The 17780-nt window shown below is 45.0% G+C and overlaps 1 protein-coding gene across 2 annotated transcripts in view; it reads left to right on the top strand.

The window, feature by feature from the left end:
- PIK3R5 (phosphoinositide-3-kinase regulatory subunit 5) overlaps window positions 1–17780 on the top strand; it is a 122058-nt gene that overhangs the window by 67052 nt on the left and 37226 nt on the right. For both annotated transcript variants that reach the window (XM_019502082.1, XM_019502090.1), the window contains exons 2-3: window positions 839–951; window positions 14715–14815. In XM_019502082.1, the coding sequence (XP_019357627.1) occupies window positions 852–951; window positions 14715–14815 (201 nt within the window). In that variant the 5' untranslated portion in view covers window positions 839–851. The remainder of the gene's footprint in view (window positions 1–838; window positions 952–14714; window positions 14816–17780) is intronic.

Raw genomic sequence — 17780 nt, 5'->3', positions numbered from 1 at the left:
CCCGTCACAGAGACATGCAGGGAGGGGATTGCGGATCACACTGCACCCACTCTGTCCAAGCAGTGGGTGTGGGACAGATGGGATGGGGGTGGATCGGATCAATTGTCCCCCTCTCCCCCTGCCACTCCAGGTTATCATCCTCCATCCCCTCCTCCCCAGCCCCCTGCCCAGCCTGGCCCGCAATAGCTCATCAAAACTTCTTAAGTAGCCCTCCAGCCTAAATAACTGTCCACCCTTGGTCTAGACTGTCAAGGCTGTTGCCACAGACTGTGCAGCAGTGCTCTTCAGTAACCGTTTCAGATTCACCAAATAAACTGCATCCTTCCCCTGGGGGCAGAAGAATCTGGGACCTCCCAGTCTCTTTCCTGTTAATGCCTGAGAGATTTCTTTACCGTCAGCTACGTTGTGGTCTTCATCCTCTTCACAAACCTCTAGCCGCACACAAGATTATACCATCTCTGTAAATACACAAGAAAAGTTTGTTCTGTCCAGGAAGCAGAAGTTGTGAGAATATGGGCATGCATACTATGGTTCTCCCCCGTCCCCTTGAGCCCACAGCATGTCCTTCCTTTTGATTGAGTTACATACATCTCTCTTGCTTAATTCACGGTTGGAAGAGTGCAAGGATGTGGAGGGGAAAATGGGCAACCTGCAAAGTAGCAGTGGTGCAGGGGTTGAAAAGGCCAGAAAGAGAAATGCCTGAGAGAAATTTGAAAGGGAACATTTTTGCTTTTCCAAACCTTGGGGGTTTGGTTTATGTTGTGTTCTTGGCACACGGTGCCCCTGATTAGGGCCTGGTGATGCTAACTGTTCATTCTACTCTTCTTTTCCTATTCAGGAGATGAATCAAAATGCAGCACACAACATGCACAGAGGACAGGATCCATCATGCTCTGGAAAGATGTTTGCATGGGCTTAGCAGAAGTGCTGTCTCCACCACCACGTGGACAGGTAGGTGATCCAGTATCTGTGCATCTTCTCAAGGCACAGAACCTCCTCATCAGGTCTTGTATGGGTTGGGACCCTTAAATGAGATGTATGCTTACAAGTCTATATGATTGTTTTGTTTGGCTGTATTACAAGGCCTGGTCTAATGAGTTCATGATGCTTTGTATAACTGCCCTTTCTCCACTATTATCATCAGTTTACCCATATTTGTCAGCCACAAAAGTCTACTGCTGTGTAATCCCAGATCCCATCTGAAGAATCATAACACCTAGAAAATTGTTTTTCTTTCACTTTGCTAATAGAGCATTGCATGGAGCCAAGAACAGATACCTGTGTGACCCCTCTTAGAAACACTGACCTAAGACGATGATTCACAGGGGTTTTACAGATTGCCAAAAGTTAAGGGCTGGAAGGGACCTTGGGAGATCATTGGGTTCATTTCAAATTCTTTTTTCCAATCTATCAACTAGTTCTCATTTCATTTACTTCTGGCTGTATTTATTTTTGTAAAGTGTTACTCACATGATGTTCTGATGAAAAATTAAATCAAAGTCTATTACGTTTTCACAATTACCCTTTATCAGTTAAACCTGTCTCATCAAAAAAGTTGGAAGTGCTTGTCTAGACACCTATATTCCATAAAGCCACATTGATTGACCACATTGTGTTTATTCCTATACTTATTTATACCCCCTGATCAGTATTTCCATTATGTTGCCTGAGATCAACGTTTGCCTAGGTAGCCTGTACTTTCTGGGCTATCCTGTTGACCCTTTATAAACACTTGTGGAGGAGGGGGGAAGCACTTTTTTTTTCTAGTGCTCTGGAACCTCTTTGATGTTCCTAGTTTATTTAAACATAAATTTAAAAAATTGTAAGGTTTAATAGAGCTTATTGTCTATCGTCTTTTAATTTAATTAATGTAATAATTTGCAAATTATCTGGTATTGCTGACTAAAAAGGTTTAGTTTTGATATTAGCTGTTTCCTATCCTTCATAGTTACTGTTGGAATAGAAAATATTTCATGTACAATACCATAGTAATGAATGCATCATCCCATTTATTTCTTTCCAAATGCAGAACAGGAGTGTTTAATCTATGCGTCATGTCTTTTCTACGTCACTGACAATGTCACCATCCTTCTCTAGTTTTAGACCTATGCCAATATTGATCCATAGGATTTTTATTTTGTTCTTCCTCTATTTAAAGGATTTCTTCTGATTTTTTTTTTTACTCTTTCTGGCTTCAGTTTTTCTCATTGAAGTTTTTTACTTCCTATATCAATTGTCTGCCAATTTTGTCAGTTTTACTTTGCTTTTCCTTCTTTGTTTTTGTCTTCCTTAACCTAAAATAAGCCACTGGCTTGAAAGTAAGTTCTGTGTCCTGTAAATTTTAATAGATATGTTTTCACATCTAAGTCATTTATTTTTAAATGGGAAGTTTGCAGGCAGTTGCTTCATAGTGTGTGACAAATTGTTTCTGAAATGTCAACCTCTCCTACCAAAAAGACATCTGACTAAAATGCTGAGGTTTGTAAAGTCAGCACGGAACAAGCTTTGAACTACTGTTGCACTTCCAGCTGCAGATCTAGATTGTGCCCCTGGTAGGGATTTTGGGACAGAAACGCAACAGAAATCCCAGGTCAGTTGAGAAATAATTTTCCTGGGGTTGTGGGTTCATCTGCAGGTTTAATGGAACAGTCAAATTATACCAGATCAGCACAGTCTTTGCCATGTTCACTTAATGCATCTTAAGTGTCTTTGAATATGAAACAAAACATAAACAAGACAACACTGATTTTCTGGCTTGTAACTGGAAAACCCAACCTGCTTCTCTATGGCCTAGCAAGGGATTTGTCCCTATTCGAAGGTGTGCCTAGCTCAGGTAGCTACTGTCAAAGTAGGGCTCTGAAAACCCAAGCTGGAACCAGTGTTGGAAAATAGTAAGGTGAGAGCAGTTCCTAAGGGCGCCACTCAACAAAGGGCCTGACCACCCCAACAATGCCAAAATGTCCTGTTGAGAGAGGACTTCATCACAGTCTGTTTGATGCTGCATGTGCTGGGCTTGTTTGACAGCCAGGAAATTGCCCAACATGTGCAGCAGTCTGCTCACCCTGCAAGCCCTGAGGCCAAGAGGTTTTTTCCCCTAACCATGTCTGCTGCTGTGGCCAATATACACTCTACTGCCCAGTACAGACCTGGGTAAGAGACTCAGCTGATCAGTGGCATCTACCAGTGTGCTGAAAAACAAAGGAAAGAGGTTCAGTGAGGTGCAAACGGCTCTAGTTGGAGTTAGAACAGAACCATGTTGTTCTCGCCCCAACTAGCTGTCATATTTCAATGGCATAAAGCAGTGCATTTAATATAGAAATCAGTAAGATTTGGCAAATGTTGTGTGCTGTTTGCCTGACTTTAAAAGCTAGAAGGTAACACAAACAGCCAATGTCAAGTGACTTGCACTGTATCTGCCTGGGGAAAAGGACATGGATATAGAGGACTTTTCAGTGTAGTAGACAAAGCTGTTACAAGACCAGTGGCTGAAATTTGAAGAGAAGTAGATTCAGACAACAAATAAGGCATGCATTCCTTAACAAGGAGGAGGGTAATTAAGAATTGAACCAATTTAGTAATGGGTTGTGATAGCTTCCCTATCATTGGAAATGTTTAAATCAAAATTGGCAGCTTCTATGTTAGGCAGGCCTTAGTTCAAAAGGGATTCATGCAGGGAAATCCTATGTATACTAGAAAGGTGAGACTAGGTATCATATTGGTCCTTTCTGGTTTTAGCATGAAAGAATTCATACACAAACCACTATAAACAATAAAGGAAACAAAAATCATCAGACAGCTGATTAGCATGACAGCTGGATTGGTTTTTGTATGGTTCCTGGGGTGCCTCTGCTGGCTTGTCACAGAATTGCTCCTGAACACAGGGCTGGTGATGCTCTTTTGCTGTCCTAGTCAAAGAAAAAAATACCACTCAAAGTTTGTCCAAGAGAGAGAGACCACCAGAAACAGTGGAACCTGGAAACAGACATGAAATATTGAGGGGTAGGAAACAGATCACAATATGGCCAGACGATGTGTATAATTTTCAAAAGTACCTGTCATTTTTTAGTGACTAAGGCCATGTGACTACACAGACTTTCTGCTGAATCCAGAACTACTGTGTAGAAATAAGTCCTGCCTATTTGTTTCCTTTCTGCATGTGATCATGCTTAGCTGCTAGGCAGTTTAGATGGCTTAGTCTGAAGTGTCACGTTTCCAGGTCGTAGCTGTGTTGAGCTATAGGCAAAAGGAATCAAAACTCATGGAAGAGGTGATGTCTTTTATTAGACCAAGTAGATATTTGCAAACCAGTTAATGTAAATAATGCTGCTTGCAAATATCTAGTTAGTCTAATAAAAGATATCACCTCTTTCACAAGTTTTGATTCCTTTAGTCCTAAGTGTGCACCCAAGTATACTCAGCACATCTGCTCTGCCTAATTGCTGACCAGGGATGTGAGTGGGATGGGAGTGAGTGGGAAGGACTTGATTCTCAGTAGCGGTCCAGGACTTGACACAGAAATGGCATAAATGTGCCCTTATGCTCTTGATAGTCTAAATCCCATCCATTTCTTTTCTTTTCTTTTTCCATAGGGACTCCTGGCTCACTCAGGGTCAGAACCCATAAAGGCTCTAGCTGCTTTTAAAATTAGGCATCTGGCTCCTGGAGTTGAATCCAGACCCCTGAATTAAGTGATTAGGCTTCTAATACTGAGCTAACGCAACTCAGAATAGGACCCTAGCCAGCAAGCACACTGAGTAGGAAGCTGCCTAAAGTCAACACACTCGGGGTAAAGCTGCTTAGAGCTAATCAGTAACAAAAAATTACTGAGAACTGGGTTTTTTGAGCCCAAAAGTGTTTCACTTAGGACTTTTGGAAGGTGTGTTTGTCTATGCGGATCCCATGGCCTGAAACCCCCTTCAGAAGGTAGCTGCACTTTCTCTCTCCTCAAGAGCTGAATAGGGCTTACTGGTTGTTGTTTTTTTTGTTTTTTAACATATGCTTCTGAAGGAGGAGAGTGAGGATAGTGGCAGTGGTGGTGCCTCCCTTCTTTTTAAGACTTGCCCAGGATGTGGGATACCTCTGTTGCTTTCCCTCTCCGTGCCCGAGGGGATTCAAATCGACATTTCCCATCGCAAGCCATATCTACCAAGCTAGGCCTAGTCTTTCCACCCCTCCTGTTGAAGCTAGACCACTCGAAAATAAAATAATTGATGATGCATTGTGTCAGAAAAAGAGCACAAAAGGGAAACCTGATTCTGTAGCCTAGTAAGTATAATTTCTTCTTCTTCTTCTTCTTCTTCTTTTTTAAGTTGACAGCTCTTCCTTTAAAAAAAAAAAAAAAAAAAAGAAGCAAAGAGGAGATGTTGATCACAGCTGCACCATATAGGAGGAAGCAGCCCCTGGAGGAGCTGTATTGGTGACAAACACTGCAGTATAGTTCTGAGAAAAGAAGCATTCAAGCCTCATCCTTCCTAAAGAACCCACAATGATGTTAATAACTGTTGTCGCCTGAGTCTATGCGTGATGCTGTAATCTTGTCAGTGGTGATAAAGATCAAAGCTAAAGCATAAAGGTGTAAATATAGCTTTTTGAGTGTGGATTTCTAGCTTGATGAAAGAGCTATTTCATAAGTATAATTTAAATTATTAGTAGTAGTAATCATCATCATCTAGTAGCAGGACCTCAGAGCCCCAGCCATGGATCTATTTTGTTAGGTGCTGTACAAACACAGAACAAAAAAATGGTGCCTATCCCCTCAAAATTATGATTATTTTGTTTTCTACTCTAAAGTGAGATTTCCCCTTTCTCCTCCATGCACTTCGCTTTCAGTAACATATTACTGACTAGCTGGTCATTTTCTTTGTTTGGGGGGAAGGGAGTACAGCCCAAGGACTGACATGAAGATAGAAACCACCTGGCCTAGTGATTGGAACATGGGACAGAAAGTACAGATACAACATACATTTATACTAGTGTCATTTATGTTAGTTGTATATTGTGAGTTGCACTGCTATCCAGAGTTGACAGACAAGATCTCCAGCAGAGAGAGCTGCCTATAATATGGTATGTACTATTGCTGGTAGGGGAGCCACTTGCAGTCAGTTTTCACTGAGAAAAAGCTATCCCAGGATAAAATTGATTAGAATTGTGATCTCACAGCTCATTTTATTATGCACCTCAAACTTTGCTATTGCTGGTTTTGTAATCTATAACTTTTTACAGCAGGATGGGATGATTTACATCCACTCTGCTCAAGTCCTGCTCCTCCTGCTATTTTGTCCCTTAGACTTAAGGGTAAGGTGATGGTGTATTACAAAGATGGGTGCATTAATGGATTTTCAGGACTTGAACAGGATGGAATAGAATTGCACTGGGGCACCTAAGTCCACTCCAGACACTTAATAAGTGGAATTGAATCTTAGTTCATGTATCTACTTCCCATGTACATTGTGTTGAGGCAGATTACACTGGTGTACCTGTGCTACATGTCCATACTCAGAGACCTGTGGTCTAGTCCCCTTTCTGCTACGGAGTCACTGTGCATCCTTTAGCAAGTTATTTATACAAGACTTTCTTTTTCAAGAAGACTAAGCATGTGAACTGTAATAGCACTCATGGGTGCTCAGCACTTCTGAAAACCAAGACATTTATCAGTCTGTCTCTTGACATATATAAAATAATAATACATACCCATTTACTTGTTTTAATTTACAAGGCTCTTACAGTGATTGGCTGAGGTTTGTGAAGAGTATTGCATGTGTTGGGCACTCTAGAGGTGTCTGCGGATAGTGGGGTTAATATTCAAAGTCCAAACTCCAATTTTCTGACAGGGTTGATGTAGTTTGCATCCTAAGGTCCTGTGGCTGAAGACTTGTTTAAGCAGAATAGAATTAAAGCCCCTCAAGAATTAAAGATTGGCCTTTGGTCAGTGTGCTGTGGAGTGACACAGCTGGCTTGTCATTGCTTCAAGATTTATAACGGCAGTGGCCACCAATAGGGATCCCCCATGAAGGCCAGCTGGAGGGAATTTTCTTTAATGTTTTAATGTACGTACATATATACGAGTGTATAAATAACTTTCCACTGCCATCAGCTGAGAAGCACCTGATCCTGAAATGTGTAAACTCTGCCATATTAATGCATTTAGATTAGTAAGGTAAAGAATATTCCCCCACCAACGCAAAAACTTTCCGTTACTTACATAGCATGTTGGACAATATTTGACTGAGAACAGCACTTCTTTAAGCATTATTACAGGCATGGTCTCTAGCATGTGATTTCTTGAGGTGTGTAGGCAGACGGTTTGAAAAAGAGATGCTGAATAATGAGTGTGACGCCATCAGCAAACCATACTTGCCCTGTGCCCTTAGAGAAAGCAACAAAAGATGTTTTGCTAAGGTCATTAAAAAATATCCAGAGCCTCAGAGAGATGATTGCATTTTGTCATTCTCTCCTTGTCTTGGAATTGGCTTTTGGGACCAGACTGTGAAACCAGTCAAAACCTATGTAAGCCTCACTTTGTTAATATGGTCTCTCCCTCCTCTGTTGCTTGGTCCATACATGAGTCTACTACAGCAGCTGGCTAATGGCCTTAGTTCCTTAGTTCAAGCGATGCAACCCTATATTTTTAGTGAAAGGCTTGAAATACCACAGAAATAGGTTGTTGTTGACATTGCTGGGGATATGTTGGGTACATGTGCTTTTCAGGCTTTACAGCTCATACATCAGTTACATGACAACAAGTTACTTTGCTTTGTGTTATATAAAAATACCCTCTTGTTACCCCTTTGCCAGGATGTGTCCTTCTTGCCCTTCTCAGTAGACTGAGGACACAAGGACAGTTGCAAGAAGAGGAGGAAGTCTGTAACAGAGTGGCCCCCATCTACTTAATAAGCAGTCTCGATCTCCTGACCAATCTACAGCATAAGCATAATGTTCAGATCAGACTGAATCTCAGGAGTGGAGTGGTGAAGCGGGATGCAGATCCACAAGTCTCCTTTGTCACTATCCGGTCCCTAGAAACCATGGTCCAAACCTAGATATGTGCAGTAGGATCCCTTTATAGAAATAACATTGCAGGGAGATGGAGAGGATACCAAGGCTGCCTGATTCCATATGACCATCACAGCTGCTATCCTGTTTGATTGGGCCACTTCTAGGGATTTTAAAGTCTGAATGTTTTGTTTTAGCACATTTTAACAGAGATCCAGGGCTGAATTCTGCCCATGTTCCCCAGGATCAGGTGCTTCAGCTATGCTCCTGCCCCAGAGGAGCTCAGCTCTGTGGCAGGCCTGTTCCCCATCTGAGCCATCTGACTCTCTTGTAGTTGGAGAAACAGTGACTATCCACACCTGTGATTTAACCCTTTGTTACTTGGAGGTTCCACCAAGTCTAATGATATAGGATATCATCTTGCTTTGCCAAATTATCACAGACACCAGTAGAGTATATCAAGTGAACTCAAGCCACTGCTGCATTGATGATATTTCCCTTATTTAAACCCACCCTTCATCCACGCTTCTTGCCCTTCTCCCAGTTGTCCATCTTCTAAAGCCTTGTCCTGGTCCTTCCCCTTGGAAGGAATTCAGCTCCCACACCCTATCCCATTCAGTTCAGCATAGTTCCTCTACCCTTCTTTGTGATTTCCTTCTCTCTCTCTTACTAATGTTCAAAAGAAGGAAACAGCATGTATATTGTTGGGCTATTTGTATTTGTGGTTGTGCTTGTACAGGAGATAAGTTCCCCATATCTGACAATTCACTGAGATGTATTTTAGGCCCCTTGCTTTTGCTAATCTTTCTTCATTGCCTTGGACTTTCTCCTTCTCCCGGATGAGACAGCCAAACAGCATAATTTGCCTTAGTGATGGGCAAGCCAGCATGAATCCCTCTGCTTAAATCCCCAGCTGGTGTTTTGTGGACAGGACAATCCAAATCACTGCCAGCACTTCATTTGGACCCGTCCTTCCTCTTGTCTTTGTTGAGATCATTGTAGTGTAGTTCTCTGCACCTTTGGCTGTCTGCTGGGACAGATACTTACTTAAATATCCTGGGGCTTTTGCAGAAAGAGACTGCATTTTAAGGTGACTTTGGCCAAGCAAAATCTCTCAGAAGTGGTAGATTTTTAGACCAACATGCTAGTGCCCAGCAAAGAGAGTAATAATGCTCAGAAAGTAGCCTTGCATGTACACCCATATGAAGTTTCATTGGCTTACTATGGAAGATGAGCAATTCAAAGCTACTGGTGAATGGAAAACTAAAACACAGTTGAATAACTATTAATTATTGGTCATATTTCCATAGCAGAAAGATCTCAATTTAATAATACCACATTAAGAAGATTATGGTTATAAATTTATCACTCAGGATTCAGGTAATGCTAACCTTAACCATAGTTTGTCTCTTTCATGAGCATGGAATTAGCTAGAAAAATCATATACTATTATAATAGCAGACGTCTTGTTTGAATCGGTGCTTAATGAATGTGATTGTTCAATATTTATTTGTAAATCCTCTTTCATAGATCTGGAGAAGGAAGTTGCCTACATTACAATTGCTCTTTTGCCTCAAACCAAAGCCAAAGGTGCTAAAGTTGGTTGGAAATGTTCTGAAGGAATGCACTTTCATTGGAAACCAGCAGCTTCTTGACAGAAAAACGTTTCGTGGAACATTTCTAATGGAAAAATGTTCTGTTGGAAAGTTTCTGCATCATTCACTAGGCTCTGAATAAGGAAAATGGCCTGCAGAAATAATAGCATATGCCCTCAGGGCTCAAAGCAGTTGCACAAGGGAAACTAATTAAAGCTGTTTGTAAGCTTACCTTGACCTTTTTCTGACTAGTTTGGTTTTCTCACAACTTACTGCTGGTAAGAGTTGCTTTGTGGGCTGGTCTTTGGGTAGTTCAACAGTGACAGCTAACAGGAATGGATACAGGACATTGAAAATGCATGTGCAGCAGCAGCAGAGAACTCGCTGTGCGTGCATCCAGCAGCCAACACCAGACCCCTCAGTGGCAAAGGAGGGTGGACTGCACCCCTTGGATCCACCCCTCATTACTGGCTCTGACTCAGCTGCTCTTTTGGCTCTGACCCTACTACCATACAGGACAAGAGATAAAAGTTTGCAAGAGGAACAGCTGACATCCATGAAATCCCTTGTCCCCTGCCAGCCCCAACTTAGTGAGGATCTGCTTGGTGTGTAATCTGGTGTGAGGAAGGGAGCAATGTCTAGCAACCTGGAATAGGAGCTCTGAAGAAGCCAACTCCTATCTTTTTTTCTTCTGAAAAAAAGGAGCCTCAGGATCAGACAAGACATGTATGTGGCAATTATAACTCATATTTGTGGTATTGCAAGCTTTTGTAGTGTACTGTTATTAAACAGCCCCATTCAGTGCCTGCATTATACCCATTTTTTAAAGTAATAAAGTCAGTAATAATGCTAAGCAGGAGAACTGAGAGAATGCATCCTTTGACACCAGATCTTGCAAGCAAACTAAGGAAGTAAGCAAACTAAAAAAGCGAAGGCTGAGAGGGGACTTGGTAGCAGCTAACTACCAAGTGGCAGTGTGGGGAGGCAGTTAGGAAGGCCAACCGCACCTTGTCATGCATCCACAGATGCATCTCGAGCAGGTCCAAAGAGGTGATCCTCCCCCTGTGTGTGGCACTGGTCAGGCCGCAGCTGGAGTACTGCGTCCAGTTCTGGGCGCCACACTTCAAGAGGGATGTGGACAGCATGGAGAGGGTCCAGAGGAGGGCCACTCTTATGATCAGGGGGCAGCAGGGCAGGCCCTATGAGGAGAGGCTACAGGACCTGAACCTGTTCAGCCTCCACAAGAGAAGGCTGAGGGGGGATCTTGTGGCCTGTTATAAACTAGTCAGGGGGGGATCAGCAGGCATTGCGGGAGTCACTGTTCCCCCGAGCACTGCTAGGAGTGACCAGAAATAACGGTCACAAGCTGGCAGAGGGTAGGTTTAGGCTAGATATCAGGAGGCGCTACTTCATGGTCAGGGCGGCTAGGGTCTGGAACCAACTTTCAAGAGAAGTGGTGCAGGCTCCTACCCCGGGGGTTTTTAAGAGGAGGTTAGATGAACACCTTGCTGGGGTCGTTTGACCCCAGTACTCTTTCCTGCCAAGGCAGGGGGTTGGACTAGATGATCTGCTCAGGTCCGTTCCGACCCTAGAAACTATGAAACTACATCGGGGAGTACATCAAGGGCTCAGTGAACAACTGTTAACTAGGGCACCCTTGGGGAAAACCAGGAGTAATGGCCACAAACCCCTGGAAGACCATTTCAGGCTTAGCAACAGGAAAAGCTTCTTCACAGTCAGGGTGTCCAGACTGGAGTAAACTCCCTCCAGAGGTGGTGCAATGGCCTACCCTGCAAATCTTCAAAAGGAGACTGGACCATCAAGTTGCTGGGGTCACGTGACCTGCCTAGTGCAGGGGGGCTGGACCCAATGATCTTGCAAGGATCCTTCCAGCCCATTATGATCTATGAATCTATGAAGTACAGGTTGGATGAATGTCTTGAAAGCAAGCTAAGGGAATACAGGATAGAAAACTGGCTGGTTCATCAGGCTCAAAGGGTAGTAATTAGTGGCTCAATATCTAATTGGCAGCTGGTACCAAATGGAGTCCTCCAGGTGTCAGTCCTGTAGCTGGTTTTGTTCAATATATTCATCAATAATCTGGAAGAGGGGATGCAGCCTACTCTAAGCAAGTTTGTTCATAACACCAAGCTGGGAAGTAGAAATGCTGGAGGGTAGAGCTATGATTCAGAGAGATTTAGACAAATTGGACGACTGAGCCAAAATAAATCTCATGAAGTTCAATATGGACAAGTGCAAAGTCCTGCACTTAGGACAGAACAATTCTATGCATTGGTTCAGACTGGGATCGACTAGCTAAGCAGCAGCTCTGCAGAAAGGGACTTGGGCATTACAATGGACAAAAAGCTGAATATGAGCCAACAGTGTGCCGTTATTGCAGAAAGCTAACAGCATGCTGGGCTGCACTAATAGGAGTGTTGCCAGCAGATTGAGTGAGTCTTCCCTTCAATTCAGCACTGGTGAGGCCACATCTGGAGTACTGTGTTCATTTTGAGCCCCAACTACAGAAAGGATGTGGATGAATTGGAAAGAGTCCAGCAGGGGGCAGCAGAAATGGTTAGGGGGCTGGGCACATGACTTAAGAGGAGTGGCTGAGGGAACTGGGCTTATTTAGTCTGGAGAAGAAAAGACTGAGGGGGGATTTAATAACAGCCTTCAACTACCTGAAGGCAGTTCCAAAGAGCATGGAGCTGGACTGTTCCCAGTGGTGACAGATGACAGAACAAGGAGCAATGGGCTCAAGTTTCAGCAAAGGAAATTTAGATTAGCTATTAAGAAAAACTTTCTTACAAGGAAGGTAGTAAAGCACTGGAACAGGTTACCCAGAGAGGTTGTGGAGTCTCCATCCTTGGAAGATTTAAGACCTGGGTAGACAGATCCTTGGGTGTGATGAGCTAAATGGGATGGTCCTGCTTTGAGCCGGGGTTTGGACTAGATGACCTCCTGAGGTCTCTTCCAAACCTAATTTTCTATGATTCTATGATTTCTGTTAGACTGGTTGCTCAGACCCGTCCCATAATGCAGATTGAAGTTTCTGGCTTAGCCATATACTGGTTTAAAGGAAATTTTAAAATGAATGGGAACTAAGTATACTTTAAATGGCATATTTTACAGGCAATGATCTTCAGAGGGCTTAGAGAAATGACTGTGTCAGCTACTCTATTGTCCTGCTCAGAGCGGTGTGTGTTGGCATAGGCACTGGCATGGCTATCAGGTTTTACTACAGTTTACATTTTAGTGACACTGCAGCAAGGAGGGAGGGAATTGGGGAACTAGAATCCTGTCTTGTTTGCTTATTTATACAGCTGTGAATTAAGCCTCATATCAGCCCCTTCCTTTTAGGGACAGAGAAGTGCTCAACTCAACACAACATTGTGGCTATGTCTATGGCAGTCAGCAATGTTGCATAGCACAAGAGTCTAGCTTGTTTTCTCAGATTCCCTAGTGAGTTTGCAAGGCCAACAGTTAAGAAAAAAATCATTTTCTTTATCACCCAAACACATTTGACCCACAGTCACATAGCTCCAGTAGATAAGGAGCCCATAGTCTCCCTTTTAGAACAATTTTTCCAGATAAAACTGTACTTTAAATCACACAAGTGTTTCTCAATGGAATGAGTTATTAACTACCAGCTGTGCTTCCTAATATTCCAGATATTTATATTTCCCAAATATACTAGATAGTGCCCAAAAGCAGGAAGGGGCAGGCAGACAGTGAAGGGGTTAATGCAGTCTTGAGTAGAATTTAAATTCTCCAAGCAGCTTTGCTCTGTGGGGCTATACAATTGCCAGTTACAAGACAAATGTTCTGCAATAGTTCTCAGATGGAGATTTTATTCTGCCAGTTGCTTTCTTTTGGTCTTCAACCAGATGACTTATCAAATGACTCTATCTGACAAAGGCACATCTTCTTTTAGAAGCATGCAGCCCTGAGTAAAATAGAGCAGCACTTAGCTTTTCCTCAACAGCCACCTGGGAGCAGTTAAGGATAGAGGTGTTCTGATCAGAAAAAGCTGAGGAACCAGGATATGCCTGCAGCATTGCCATTACCAGGATTCAACAACAAGAAAGTACATGTCTGGAGATGGAGATGAAGTTTCAGTTGGTTTAGACAGAAAAAACCTTTGGCCATCTTGTATGATGACTCTTCTTTTTCTCATCTCATTGGTCTTGCTTTTAACTTAAAATCCTTTGGTAGAAATACATTTTGTCCGAGCCTCAGTGAGCATGGCTATTTGAGCCCTGAGACGTTTTAAGTGTCTTGTCTAAAAGTAATTTTCATTCTTGTTTTATTGGAAGTATTGTCTATCTGGGAACTCTGTCCTGGGATACCTTGCTCTAGGTTTTTCTTATGCCTCTGACTACTTTGATATACCATGTGCTGGTTGATGAGTTGTGCAGTGTTCTTATGATAACTAAGAACCAAACAGTATTCAATAACTTGACTTAGAACCCAACAGTATTCAATAACTCCCATTATTGTCGGTCACTTATTAATTGCATAACTCCCATGCCACAGTTGAGCTACCACCGTTGAGTCAAGGTGGCCAGGTAGTCAGAGTAAAGGAGTCTAAAGTTGTGAAATAAGTTTTGCTCATGTGGCCCAGTGGAACATTCTTGGCTGGAGACAGGCCTCTCTCAGGCTATGGCAGTGCCCTGCACTAGACCTGTCATATATCAATCATATAGCTCCATACAGCAAACTGTTCAGGAAGTGAGGATAATCAGTGTCACATTAGCCTTTCTGATGTCCTTCCTCTAACATGAATGCAGAACAGTGTAGGCACTTAAACCCAGAATAAAACTCCCCTAAAGCAAATTTTCCACCACATACACGCACTTCTCCCTGGGCAGACGATAAAAGAGAAAACCAACCGCATGTACATTATGCTACGTGACTCACAAAAACTGGAGAGTGCTCTATCTACCAAGGTTGGGGTGAGATAAGAACTTTATTGAACAGAATGAGGATTTAGGGTTTCCAACTCTACACTGAAGTAATAGATCCTTATCAAATAATTTATCCATACCGCCTCTGCACTCCCACCTCTTCAGTTGCGTCTATGGTATATTTGAATTGTGTTGTGTTTTTTTTCTCCTTTCATAGCTGGCCTGTGCCTCAACTGCTGGAGCCTACAGGAATTGGTCAGCCGAGATGCAGGAAACTACCTCATTCTCCTGGAGAAAATCCTGCAGAAAACCAAAGAGGTAAAGTTAGTAAGAGCAAAGGCTGCTCCAGTAGGGAGGAGCCTGGAGGCTGTGGAGGAGAGGGATTTTTCCTCTTCAGGTGTAGTCTGGCATGCATACCATTTTATGTCCTGCTATAGAGTTTGTATTTTATGTCCTGCTCAGGAATCCCACTTTGAGTTTTATTTAAGAGTAGTGGTGTATGTGTGAAAGGTTTTGGACTATGGTTGTTTTTAATACTAGTATAAGTCACTGCCTAATATCTAATATGGGATGCTCGATCCACAGAAATAGAGATCTGCTACAGCCCCATCCCTGGAGCCTTGGCATTTTAGGTCAAGCTGTAATAGCTCGTGCTTTCCAGGTTCAGAGTTCAATTCCTGGTGTGATGATCAATAAGACAGTTAGCATGCTAACATTATTTTGTAACCTGGTCTAAAACCCTTTGATACCAATTGCAAAGGATCCAGTTTGATTTCAACAGGCCTCATATGGCAGTTGGGCACGACCAGAAGCATACAATAATCACTCAGACATGTTCTGCTCTGAACTGTAACTCGGGGACCACAAACACAGCTCCACATATATTCTGGCACTGGAAAGCCTGAACTCCCCTTTCTACCATCCTATCCCCTCCATAAACTTATAACTTATCCCAGCTAAGTTATAAGCTGGGATGACCAGTTATCCCAACTAACTCCATAAACTTATAACTTATCCCAGCTGTTTTAATGTTTTTTCATAACCCATCCAGATGTGGAGTTCTGCTTCATTCTTCTGCTGCTGAGCACAGCCTTCCAATTTCTGCCTGTTCTGGGCTGCAGAGCTCTTCTCATGGTCTTTTTGAGTGATTCATGTAGAGTAGGGGTGGGCAAAATATGGCCCATGGGCTGCATCTGGCTTGCCAGGCCATTATATCTGGCCTGTGGGGCCCCTGTAAAATTTAGAAACTTAATTATTATCCTCCCATGGCTGTCTGTCAAAGATGACAAGATGCCAGCGGCAGCAGGACCCAGTGATGGCAGGAGGAAGGCCTGCCTGGCCCTGCACCACCCCCAGCCCCCAACCAGACGCTTCTGCCTAGAGGCTTCTGGCCTAGCAACGATGGGGCTGTCCCCTGCCCTCCCTCCACCTGAGAGTGGAAACTCAGATAAGAAAGTGGGGAGGAAGGATTGTCGTCGCAGCAAGAGCCAGCCCAGCCCAGCCCAGCCAAGCCCCTGTGGTTCCTGGCGGGCTCCTGCTGTCCTGGCCATGCAGTCGGTAGTGGTGAGCTGCAAAGCGGTGGGTGGACTGGGGGCAGGGAGCAGAGGCAGCGAGCAGGGAAGGAAGGAAATCGGCAGGGGAAGGACAACAATGGCAAGCAGAGGAGAAGGGAAAGTGACAGCGAGTTGGCAGGCAGGAGCACAGGGCCCCAGGGCCAGGGCCGGCAGCAGCAGGAGTCAGCTGGGAACTGCAGGGGCTGGGCTGGCTCCTGCTGTGTTCTGCAGTCCTGGCCATGCAGCTGAGAACTGTGCATTGCCAGGAGGTGCCTAGCTGGGCCAGCCAACTCTGTGCTGTGTCGTATGGGTCCTGGCTGCAATGGTGGGACCCGCGGTGCAGCACAGAGCTGGCCTGGCCCGGCCCAGCCCAGTGGCACACAGTTCCCTTGGTTCCCACACCATCAGGCCAGGACAGGGTGGGCCAGGCATTGTAGGGTCCCAGCACTGCAGCAGGGAACTGTGTGCTGCAGGGCTGGACTTGGCCAACTCCATGTGGGTTCTGATGTTGCAGCTGGAACCCATGCAGCACAGTCCAAAGCTGACTGGGCACCTCCTGGCACCATGTGGTTCTCAGCTGCAACACTGGAACCCATGCAGCACAGCATGGAGCCAGACAGGCCAGCCCTGCGGTGCGCAGTTCTCAGCTGTAATGCCAGGACCCGCACTGAGGCAGCCGGGCCTGATGGCATGCTAGTGCCAGGACCTGTGAGGATTCCTGCACCATCAGGCTGGGCCGGCTTGTGCCTCAGCATGGGGTTCCTGGCACTCTAGCTGGGAGCCCCACATGGAGGCACAGAGCCAGAGTCCCGTGAGCCCTACACTGTAAATGGGGACTGTGTGATGCCTTCCCCTGCACCCCACATCTACATGCACCAGGGGCAGGCAATTATTTTGTGTGGAGGGCTGCTTACCAAGTTTTGGCAAGCTGTCAAGTTCTGGCAAACTGCTGCTTGGCGCGGAGGAAAGTAGGCCCCTGCTCACCACCACCAGGCAGTGTTTGCTGTGGCTGCTGGTCCAGAGCCCACACTGTGCTAGGAGGTGGTGCAGCTGCTTCACCACCACCTCTGTGCTGCCATGTGGCTGCTCCACATGGCCATTGCTGCCACTCTGGGCAGCACAGAGGCAATGGTGAAGCAGGGCTGCAAGTGGCTGCAGCAGGAAGCACTGGCCATGGGTGGTGGGGGAATTTTTCCCCCACGCTGAGCACCAGTTCACTCCCCGCCACCACTGCTCAGTCCAGACTAGTGAACACGGGGCACGCAGGGTTGGGGTAGCACAGTGGTCCCTGCCTGTACCACGGGGCTGGGGCAGGGGCACCTGGAGTGAGCAGGTATGCAAGAGCCAGTGGTAGCCAGATGGGAATGCAGGGCCCACACCAGTGGCAATCAGAGCAGGGTGGCAGGAGCGCAGGGTCCTGGCCAGCTGGGACTCTATGGAGCTAGGTCAGATCCCCCTTCTACCTACTGGTGCAGTCCAGCCTGGCTCCACAGACCCCTGCCAGCCCGTGCCCCATGCTCCTACCACCTCACTCTGGGCCCCACTGGCTCTGACACCAGCACAGGCCCCACACTTCTGCATGTTGCTTGCTTCCACTCCTCCCTGCCGCCGCTTTTTCCTGCCTACCTGCCAGCTCCTGGCTGCATGGCCAGACCATAGGGGTCAGCAGGAGCTGGCCCAGCCCCAAGGACTGGGGCAATCCTCGTGGTCCTCCCCTGCCTCCCCCCCCT

Source organism: Gavialis gangeticus, unplaced genomic scaffold (assembly GCF_001723915.1).
Source record: "Gavialis gangeticus isolate Ggan-Ray unplaced genomic scaffold, GavGan_comp1, whole genome shotgun sequence".
In the NCBI taxonomy this organism is placed as follows: Eukaryota; Metazoa; Chordata; order Crocodylia; family Gavialidae; genus Gavialis; species Gavialis gangeticus.
The sequence above is the reverse complement of the archived record's forward strand: the minus strand, read 5'-3'. Positions and strand labels throughout refer to the sequence as shown.